Here is an 11539-nt window from a genome sequence, read left to right as displayed (position 1 = left end):
TGACAAAATTATATTTTGAACATACAGTAGCTATAAAGACATTATTAGCCATTGTGGGGTCTTGTTTGTGGAGATACCTTTCCACTTGCTGATTGTAGTGTCTTGCGGACTAGAGTCCCACTGCATGTCTGTGGATCACAGCATAATATTTACATTTCCTGATTTCCAAATATAACTCTGTGTGGCCTGACTTAAGAAGGAGCTTAGTCATGTGTCTGAAGTGTGAGGTACCTCATTCATACAATTAAAGCTGGATGTTCTGGAAGTAATGCAAGAGTCAGAGGTTTATGTACTTCACATTTACAGGTTTTGAGATTACATCCATTTTTTGAAACCTAATTTAAAATGATTAGTTGGTTTCTTCACATGTCCTGCTAGTAGCTAATTAACCAGAAGAGTGGCAAAAAATTACCAAAATAATCAATTCGGATTTCTTTTTTAATTTGATTATTTGAGGATTATTTAAAACTATAATAATTACCTTGTTTCTTACGGAGTGATCCTTTGCTGATAAGCTACAACAGCAACTAGACCTCTAAGTAGGTTTTAATACAAGTATAGAAGCTCTTAAAGTCTGTGGTGTCAAAGTAAATTGAAGTGTTCCTAAATAGTTTTTAACACAACTGACCACAGTGATTTCTACAGGGCAATTATGTTTTACTGTGTCAATCATCCAATAGGCATTAATATAAAGCAGAACAGCCCTGAAGAAATTTGTTATGGACTGTCATGTCAAGAACCCAAATGCTAACCTGCAACGGCCTTGATATTATTAGAACTACTAAGGGTCAGATTCCAATTAATCCACAGATTTAACAGTCCTCCACTGTAGTGGGTCTTGATACAATTAAGCAATAATAGATGACAGGAAGGATACTTCCTGGCAGTTAATGACCAATGGCAGTATTTGAAGGCCCTTAACCCAGCTGGTCATTAACTGCTCAGAGACACAACCTGGAGCTCATATTTTCTATTGTAAACCATATATTAAAGAAATAAATCAACTACTATTTTTTGTCCCCCCACCCCATCCTGTGCGAGCTGCTGCTGTTGGGCTACTGCAGTAGCAATTAATTGCCACAGGAAAATGCCGGTGCAAGTACCCAGTGGCGAGACAATCACGCTGAACCTTGTAATCCTGAAAACCCCTAACTGCAGTGAGTCCTAAGGGCTCCCAAGGAATCTGGTACTGCAGCTGGTGAGCGGAGTTTGTGTTCCGAGGCTGCATTTCAGTGCTTGGCCAGAGGGAAAAATGTGTCCAAGGGAAGGAGAATAGATCTGAGCAGCAGGAACACCTCATGTCTCATCTTGGTTGTGCTCTGTCCCTCATTTGGTGCCAGGGAAGTGACTTTCTCTTCCAGTGACCTGATGCATACACTGTATGATTAGTAAAATTTCTGAAGGCTAAGATGGCCATTTAGAGTGACAACAAGGCTAGTGCAGGGAAGCCAGAACAACTGAGCTGGTCAGAGGTGCTGTCCTCCAGGGAAGGAAACCAGATGGTACCTGTGCATGGCCACCCATCTGTCCTGGGCACGCTGCTCGGCACAAGGAACAACACGCATGCTGCTCTGTGGACTCCCACACACTACCTTCTCCAGAAGATTGTTGTATGTGAGGAGACAGCACCCTGTCCTGCACAGTAATTTGTGCGTATTTCTTTAGATTGACATCTATAGGTGTCAAATAAACATTTTGTCTCTTACTGCTGCAAGAAGCAGTGACATTTTGTATGCTATTCCTTAGTAGCTTAAGCTGGACTGACTCTGATCTGGTGCTTGATTGTTTTTCAAACTTATGGTATGGCCATTGCCACATTTTTTTCAAATAGTTGTAGATTCAGTAGCAGAAATACAGGGGTTTTGCTGCCTTCTCAAGACTGCTTTAGTGTTGCGGTTTGGCTGCTTGATTGCTTACCAGAAACCAAAGCTTAAATTGCACAAGTCAATATTTATTTATTTATCCATTATAACATGTTGGTCTGCAACTTCATTACATTGACTTTTGACCCTGAAGTATTTCATCACATAGATTCATAACGCAGTATGTAATTTTTAATAATTTCATGTATGATGCTCTGTCCAGGGAAGTAAGGATTCTTTCACACTTAGATGTTTCAGAGTTGTGCAATAACTGAAACTACGCTGAAATCTGGTGTAATGCACAATCAAAATGTTCTGTTACATTAGAGCACAGTACACTTCAATGTAATTTATTCTTTTCCTATGAGAACCATGACTAATTACTAAGTCAAAAGCCAATCCTAATACACAAATAGCAGCAGTTTACAGACATGGCAATATGGCAACTATAGGTTTTTTTGTTGTCAACCTTGGTTAGTTTGTTTAATGTTATATGCAGCAGAAAAAGAGAAGGCGAAGAAAGAAGAAATGTGAACCATTTTGTCATATTTCTACTCAATAAAAATCCTTCTGAGATTATGTTGCTACCAACACTTCCTGCTTACAAAATTGATGGTGCCCAGTGAATATTATCAAATTAGGTTGGTTATCGTGCTTGTCTTTTACAGCATATGGTGTTAATGGATTTCAGAGGCTGATAAATGCCTTTGTAGAATGGAAAGGCATGGGGGAAACCTAAGAGCTGGAAGATTCAATCGCTAAATTTAAAGGAGGTCAGCTAAACAAGACTAGTTGCATTTTTCTGTCCATCAACTCATCATGGTCAATCTTTAATGCTAACTTCAAAGGAGTAATAAGGGATGCATAGAAGAAGTCACACACACATCTCATAAAACAAAATTTATCTTTAATTTGTAAGTGTCAACAGCAGTACAAAAGATGGAGTGATGGTGAATAGATTAAGGGTAGAGAGGACAGTCTTGAGGTAAATGAGCATAAATAGGCAGTCTTATAGACACTCCCCTGAGGGGTCTAAACCCCTATCATGGCATATACTGTATCACCCAAAGATGACATGTTTAACATATCAGGAAAGCACCTTGTGCAAAAAAAAAAAAAAAAAAAAAAAAGAAAAAAATTTTAAAAAATCCCCCCACCCGAAACATGTAGGTAAGGTGCCAACATACACCAGAGCATACTGTATACGGACAGTGTCTTTCAATTTTGTCTTTTCCATTAATAACTGAGGCAGAGGAGGAGAAGACTCTTAAAAGTACCACTGAAAGATTATTTAATATTTAATTTACCTCACGTCAATACTGCACAACAAAATCCAAGAAGTCTGTTTATGCAATGAAGCAGAGCTAAGAATAACTATTCTTCTTTTTAAATTGAGAACAGATTTTTTTTTTTAAATCAGTATCCTTAGCAAACTTTTTCTTTCTTTTTTTTTTTTTACTGTATCAAGAGGAGAGTGTGAGATGTGATGGCAACCTTTAAGTTCATTTAAAAACTTTACACTGGACTGTACAAGATTTTTTTGATAAACTATTTACATTTTCAGACTTTAAAACATATTCAAAGCAGCAATAGACACTAGTTTTTCCTCTAAACGCCCAAATAATTACCGGCCATGGGCCCAGGTAGGTACCTGCATTGTATATAGAATTTCTACAAAGAAAACCTGCCCATTAAGTTAGCCAGTGGGTGTCCAACAAGCAGCCCTCGCCATTAAGAGCTGCACCCACAGTGTTGCTATAGGAATCAAAGCATAGTACCTTGACAAGAGAGTCTCAGTTGTCCCAACAGCTCTACACAAACTTTACAATTTGAAACAGCAGCTAGCATGTCAGTCCAGCATGTCAGTGAATTGTGCTGATTAAATTAACATAGAGTACAATCTCACAATATACATCACAAACAAATTACAATGTCAGGAAATAAGAGTTACAGTAAGATAAGTTATGTAGTAACAGCTTATAAGCTTGTCTTAATGTAATAAAAAAATTTTTACATGGGAAATACAATAATGAATGAACATAAATGCTAAGCATTCTAGTTTGCTACAAGCTGAAGAAAGGGTACAAGAAAAAAAACGTTGCTTTCTAGAAAGCAAAACACAAATGACAAAGGAAGACAAACGGAGAATGCACACTAGCAGGTCTGCAATGTGCAGCATACAAACAGTTAAATATTTGCACATTCCCCATACTCCAAGAGCACCAAGGACCTCACTTGTGGTTTTTAGAAAGCGGAAATTACAAAGCAAGCCATGTCACTAAGTTGCTTTATAGCTTTCATATTGCCATAAATACCAATTTGATAAGTTTTCCTTTAGCCCAGTTCACCCCATCCCACCCCCTTTTTACCCAGTGTGTGAAATCTCAGAATACTTCTTTGTCACCATTTCCAACAAATCTGGTAGTTAAAAAAGGGCGATGGATTAAAATGAAATCTATTTGCATATACATTTTTTTCCCTTCTGTAGCAGGACATTACAGTATATCAAAAATGTAGTTTGATCTGAGAAAAATCACAGATATTAATGGGTTATATTAAAAAAAAAAGGTTTGGTGGAAGTTTTTTTTAAAGGAAAAAAAGTGTTTTGTAAAAGATCAAATGAGGTCATATAGTATTACTCTTTTAAAAGAACATGCTTAAGTGCCAACTTGAATCTTAAAAAAGCATGCAAAATACCAAGGGTCCAAGCCCATTCATTAATTTCTCATAAAAACATGAAGAACTTTATCATACATTCTGCTGGCTGCATCTCCAGTGCGGTTGTTCGCACTGTGGCCCTGGCTCAGCAAAGTTTGCCCCGCTTAATGTCAGCGCCTTACTGGTTGGTCCTCATGACCGCCATGGAAGTACACACACACTTAATATTAAGCAGGTAGATAAGTGTTTTGCTGGGGGAGGATGGGGGTGTTAATCTTGTTGTATGTTTTGCTAGGAAATGATTTTGAAATGCCATGCCTTTGATATGACCAAAAAAACAAAACCAGAAAGCCAACCCAAAGATCTGTTTCAGATTGCATAGAGGGGTGGTCACGTTTGCACTCGGAGCAGGAACTGCCCACAGCTGCCTGCTGTACACTTTGCACGGGATATCGTATTTATTGTGACTAATGCTGCTGTTTGTTTTGCATTCCCATCCCGGAGCAATCCCATCTTTTGCCTTCCCCCTGCCTCATGCTGCACCTGAGTACACTGGTTGAGGAGCACATTGTGATCCCGTGTATTCTCAGCAGGCGGTTTCACGAGCCAAATGGTGATGCCCAAACATACAGGCAGAACAGAATTGGGCCACTTTGTCAGAGTCATTCCTCCATGTAAACCTGAACCCTGGCAAGCAGTTCTGTTTCCATTAAGACTTTTATCTTCCATTTTTATGAAATATGTAGTGAACTACTCTAGCTGGTATCAGACTGGTTTGGGAGTGTTTTTCTCTTGAAAATAAGTATTTTATAATTTTCCAAAAAGAAAATATATCATATCTGTTAATTAAATAAACTGTCTGTTCACAGAGAAAATAGTATTACTATATTTGCATGTTACCTGAATGGAGTTGTTATTTTTTTCAGTCAGAGTTACTAAGGGGGGGGCTCAAACAGAATGCTTACAAAGCAATTCTACAAGTCCTCTTCGTGTATTGTGTGAACAATTTCCCCTGGTATTAAAGCCTAATATGACAGTAACATGATTTAATAAATGTAGAAAATAAAGGTTTGATATTATTAAGTCTTGACTGCATTGCAAGGGCCATCTTATGATAATCTTTCCAGGGATATGCCTTTGACTTCCAAATGCCATTCTTGTTACGAAGCAAAATATCTCATCAGTTTTACTTGGATTCAGAAGACTAACTGTGTTTCCTATCAAATGTATCAGAAATTTGGTATGTTTAATGTATCAACTTTCTAGAAAAGAAGAAAGTATACTGTGTCTGTGGAATATGCTATTAAAAATCAGTGAGAGCACAAGTGAGGCATCTTGCTGTCCCAGCTACAGGTCCACAATACTGCGCTCACACTGCGGGTGTAAATTCAGCATCTACATGAGGTACAGTGACTTGTCAGCATTTAATATGGACCAACATACACTGATATAGAACAAAAGTAAATACATAACTTATACTTCACTAAGTATCCATGAACAAAAAATAAAATTCTATTTCCTATGTTATATTTACACAATTTAAAAAAAATCTAAAATGAGATGGTAAATTCATCAAAAACTTTGTTTTGAGCTCCGATTAATAAAGTAAAAATGTTGGTTTTTATCCTTATGATTGTCCTTCCTTGAATTCTACTGACATTTTAGAGCCAATGTCGGCTAATAAATAGAATAAAATGCTCATATGCACAATTCAGATTCAAATATGTTCCTCCCACTCCCCCCAGCCAATAAACACAATTTTTACCAGCTGGCAATTCCTGAACAGCCAGTCATTTTCAAGAATGTGGCTTTAACATACAGAGCATCAGCATCGAGGCAGGGCTGGAGCTAAAACAAAGTGTTCATACATACATGTATTTTGCATAAATAAATGAAATAACAAGACATAAAAATGACTCAAATCCGGCAACTGTGAGGCAGGCCCACACGAGTCGAAACAGATGACTTTTGTTCATGTAGTTTTTGTACAACAGTTTCACATTAGTCAGAAGTGATAAAAAATACCATTTATATCCAGTGCTTATAACACTTACGAAACAACATCTGTGAGTGTGTGTTTTTTTGTACTACAAGCAAAATCAAGTTTCAGTCCTAAAGAACAGTCCTTTGTTCTCCACAAGCCTGCAGAATATTATTTTGGCATGGTCATAAAATTAAAAAAAATTAACCAACTAATCTAAATGTTTGCCTTTGTGCAAAAAAATAATTACATAAAATACAATGCTAGCAATACAGCATTCTACCTATGCAACAAAACCAGAAAAAAAAGAGAGCAAGAGAGAAAAAAAGTGACGTGGGGGGAGGGAGAGATACTTCTAACTGGAGAATTATGTAAGACATTAATAAATAGTCATTTTTTTAGGAAATAATGGTATCCTCCCCCCGAATCTGAGCTGAATGTATTAAAACCAGTTCAAATTCCCAAGCAATTGTAAGAACAAAAAACACTTTCTATCAGTACCTTAGCCAGCTTAAAGAGGGCGCTCACCAGCTAACGACACAGCATATGCCTTTAAAGTCTTGGCTAGACCAGTTTATTGCTTATTAGACATGGACTCAGAACACAAATAAATATTAAAAATATACCATTTTGTTCCAAATTACAAAATGGTCAGAGAAATTTGACCATTGTGTTTCTATGCCATTATCTTTATAAATTGTCCTGTAAATTGAACAAGCTTCTTTGTCTTGGGGGTTGTTCTCGCACATTTAAATGTGATTCCTACAGTGGCAACAATGGTGATTTCTGCTCAAATGGGTCTTAGTGGGGCTATGAGGAAAATGACTGCTCCAGATACAGCATCTTGTCATTGCACCTCACATGTATTTCTGCAAGACAGGATGATAGCATAAGGACAGCCGACATTAATGCTATACTTCTGTCATTGGCTGGGCTCAAAAGAAAGCCCGTTCAGCTCTGTGGGAAGATTCCCACAGACTTCAAGAGGAGCTGCTCTAGGCCCACTCATACCTCTCAGCCTGAGTCTGAATTTATCACCAATGTGCTGAACATATCCAATTCAAAATAAAAGCTGAGGGAGTTGAGGAGCTTCAGCACATGTATTCATCAGGCCTGTTGGATCTGCATATATATACAGTGATGTATTTGTGAATAGGAGTGGAGTGTGAGGGAAAAATATAAAGGCAATTTTATATCTCTCTCTGAAATGTAATAAATTTGTAATCTTTGAATCTCTCTCTCATGTATTTCCCAGAATTTTCTCTAGCAATTGCATTGTTTCCAGTAGTAATGCAAATACAAATTTTAGTTTCTATAGCATCTTACATCCAAAGATCCCAAAGCACCTGACAAGCATTCATCAAGATCTGGCTCACACTCCTATGTGACTAATATTCAATAAATATTTTTGATGCACCATTTTCCCAGCTTTGCAAGTCAAATATTTGTCTGGCCTTCCCTCCCCCACTAGGAGTCTCACATATAAATCACTGCATAAATACTTAAAGTAGCAAGCACTTCCTTCAGGTGACAACAAGAACATGATGTACAGAGCCATGATTCAATGCAGGATTCTACAGACCCTAAAGATTCATCATGGTGGACTCTACATGCAGTTTGGATTTTACATCTGCCTTTGCTGTCTAAGTATAGAGGTTTATAACTATAAACACATTTTTTTAAGGAATATTTGTACTGTATGTACATATAAAAGTACTCACTTTATTTTTTGCATTACATATAGCAAAGTGTTTCCAAGTGCTCCTTGAACATACACTATTACAGGAACAACTGAATTTCTCGTTTATAAATACCATGTTCATTTTAGTAGCAGGTACACTTTTATTTTCATATACCTGTGTAATTTAGGGGAGGAAAAAAGGGGATCTTTAAAATATCAATAAGGAATTGTAAGTGTAATGCCACCAACAGTACTTTTAAAAATAAATATTAAGTATTTGGACCCTTGACATTCTGGAATGAATAAATTATTTAAGAGAAAATGTGTTAAGACTGAATGCAAGGGTTAAAAGCAAAGGGGTAGAGAATGTAATAGAGGTGGCCTCACACTGCTAAGACAGGCCTGTCCATAGCTGGTGATCGCTCTTTTGTGCTTACTTAAAATTTCACACTAATGGCACATCAAGAGGCAAAAGCAATTGGGCACATGCACTATGGCAACCATGTTCACTACTTAAGAATATCCTGTCTCCAGATTCCTGAGTACTTTACCATATTCTGGAAAAAATTAGGTTTTATATATAATTTTTTTAAGATGCCAAAGGATTGTCTAAGACTTTACAGTGTCTCCTTTAAGACTTTTTTTTTAAATGTTAAGATTCAAAAGTTATGAAAAGTTTGGCACATCAGAAGTTCAGCTATACATATGGAAAAAAATGGAATTCAGAGACTTTTTTAAAGACAAGCTATGATGCACAGATGTGCACATTTGTGGACTTGTTCTGTTTCACAATATGAAATCTGCAGTTTTTGTTTTCTAAAATAATCCAGAATAAAAACACATTCACAACCTGTAGGCTGGCACAGCATACCTGAGTGAGAATGTATAACCCCCGTCTAAAACAGTAACTTAAACCTTTATCAGCGTCCAAAAGGAAAAAGACAAAAGGTAAGACTTGTAAGACAGCTATTGATTCATATAAGTTTTCAAGTCCTGATGTCTGATATTTAATACATGTCTTCATCTAAGTTAAAAAAAAAAAAACAAAAACAAAAAACCCAAGTTCATGAAAAATTAGGGAAACAATCTGTCTCACACGTTAAGAAACATTTAAGACCATTCTGCTGATGTAACTGTAGGAGCCACACATGCATGCAGGCTCTTTAAGAATTTTTGTTCAAAAAAAACCCAAAAAAACCCAAATGAGTCTGAGTACTTTAATTCTGTGAACACTCCTCAGTTGGCACTGACTGCCTCATGGGCTTCATTTTCACTACTATAGTCTGATTTGGGATCATCCTCATAGTCCTCGTACATTTCTATTTCATCCTCTCCATTTATCATTTCATTTCCAGCAAGGCTTCCGCTGTCCGTCTTCATACCATAAGTGCTCTGAATGACGGGGATGCTGGGCTCAGGGCTGGCAGAGGTGCTCGAGCAATCTGATGTCATCTGAGGTGATGGCGTGGTAGTCGCCATGGTAATAGCACCAGGATAGACAACCCCCGTTCCCGTGGTGATTGGAATTTGAGGCTGTTGTCTGGAAGGAAAAACAAGAGGGGAACGTGATTTCCTGTGTTCAGAGGAGGGAAGACTTTCTGCAAGTCCAAATGAAAGAAAAGCGGGTGGTTTCCTAGAAAGGCTGCATGCATTCCTCTGGGGTTCACAGTCAGGTGCCATACGGTATTGGTTCATCTTAGCTCCCCCCAAGGACAACTGCAGAGTAAACTGTTTAGTAACTACCAGACGTTGATTCATGTATTTTATGTGTTTATTTAAACCATACTGCAAACTACCACTTGGAGAGAAAAGGCTTCAGGCACCTGTGTGATGCCTAACTGCTACTGCAGACATCATGTATCCAAAATCTAAATCCTCCAACTCCTGACAAGAGCTGCTGTTAAAGAGGAGACCTCAAGATTATCTGTAAGTACCTAAAATGGCAGACAGGTGACTAAGTAACATTGTCTAACTATGAATATGTAATTTACTATTTAAGTGCTAGGAAGACTCCTACATCACTTAGAAATACTTTTGATATTTTATTGCTGGCTTTTGATTTTTATTTAAATCCATGATCAGAATGCCATTTGTTCTTCATAACTTAATGTGTAAGACTGAGTTTTTGAAGCAAAGTACTTCAAAAAAAAAAAAAAAAAGAACAAATGTTCTTTTTTCTATGTTAACAGACAGTCTACAGAAATTAAGACTTCCTCCTGAGGACCCAATGTCAGATCTATTTTGACAATGCAAATACATGGGAAGAATCAAGTAAGGGTGCCCTACCTACCTCTACTTTTGACATATCTTACTTTCTGATATCTAACTTTGCTCTATGTAATGTTGTCTTTTTCATGTGTGTGTAATTTTAAGCATGCTGGAGCAATACCACACTTCAACTAAAATAGGCTTATATCGCTGCCAGTCAAGCGATTCAATAAGCTTTACTCTACATAGTTGTACACAGTGTCTCTTACATTGATGTACGTATATTCAAATGCTTTGCTGAGTAAAGGTCAGGTTGCTGAACCCATTTCTTGGTCAAGCTCTTATTGGCTACAAATTAATTAAATCTACTTCTTACATTTGAGTTAATTAACTAATAACATACTTTCTATATTAAAATACTCATATAAATATTCTCATATTATTTCTGGATCATTACCTTTAGTAAAGCTAAGAGAAAAAGAAGGGATGTAACTTGTCTGAAGGACGAGAATCTCCATCATACTTTAGATGTAACACTGAATGAATATACGTCAGTACCAGAAATATCTAAGTGCCCTGGAAGATGCTATTTTAGTATTGACTAGTTATTGAACATACATGCCTATTTGCATAATCTGTTTAAGGAATCATGTATTTCAATGTATTTCCAACCTTCTTCAGAGCAATATTGACCAAGTATTAGAGAACTATTATATAATTTTAGCAGGAAAAACAGTGTCAGATGACTTTGAATAGCCTAACAAATCTATAATTTCTTGACCACCGTGTCATTCTATGCTGAAATTCAAAAGGATGTTCCATAACCAGTCTCTCACAAATCCTTAATCACTGGCTAAATCAATACATAAAATAATGTAAAGATTATTTACAGGACTCTAAATGTTGAGTCTTTATTGTTCATAGATCAAACTCTAATTTTGATATATACCACAATGCAGAGTTACTGGGAAACCAAAGTCCTTCAAGTTTGGGAACGAATACAGACAGTCAAATCATGAACACTCTGTAAGATAATATTAAAATAGCATGCAGTACTGTCATTGCTGGTACTGCTAGCCTGACTCTTAAAGCCTCAGCACAGCTTGAGAAATTCAAACATCTGTTGTATAAGTATGGTACACCTGGCTA

At 37.0% G+C, this 11539-nt stretch overlaps 1 protein-coding gene across 18 annotated transcripts in view; it reads right to left on the bottom strand.

Annotated features, from left to right (window-relative positions):
- Window positions 1–2749: 2749 nt before the first annotated feature.
- The window catches only part of SOX6 (SRY-box transcription factor 6), a 373686-nt gene continuing 364896 nt past the window's right edge, over window positions 2750–11539 (bottom strand). For all 18 annotated transcript variants that reach the window (XM_075755057.1, XM_075755064.1, XM_075755059.1 and 15 more), the window contains one exon: window positions 2750–9722. In XM_075755057.1, the coding sequence (XP_075611172.1) occupies window positions 9419–9722 (304 nt within the window). In that variant the 3' untranslated portion in view covers window positions 2750–9418. The remainder of the gene's footprint in view (window positions 9723–11539) is intronic.

This window comes from Balearica regulorum, chromosome 5, assembly GCF_011004875.1.
Source record: "Balearica regulorum gibbericeps isolate bBalReg1 chromosome 5, bBalReg1.pri, whole genome shotgun sequence".
Taxonomy (NCBI): Eukaryota; Metazoa; Chordata; class Aves; order Gruiformes; family Gruidae; genus Balearica; species Balearica regulorum.
The sequence above is the reverse complement of the archived record's forward strand: the minus strand, read 5'-3'. Positions and strand labels throughout refer to the sequence as shown.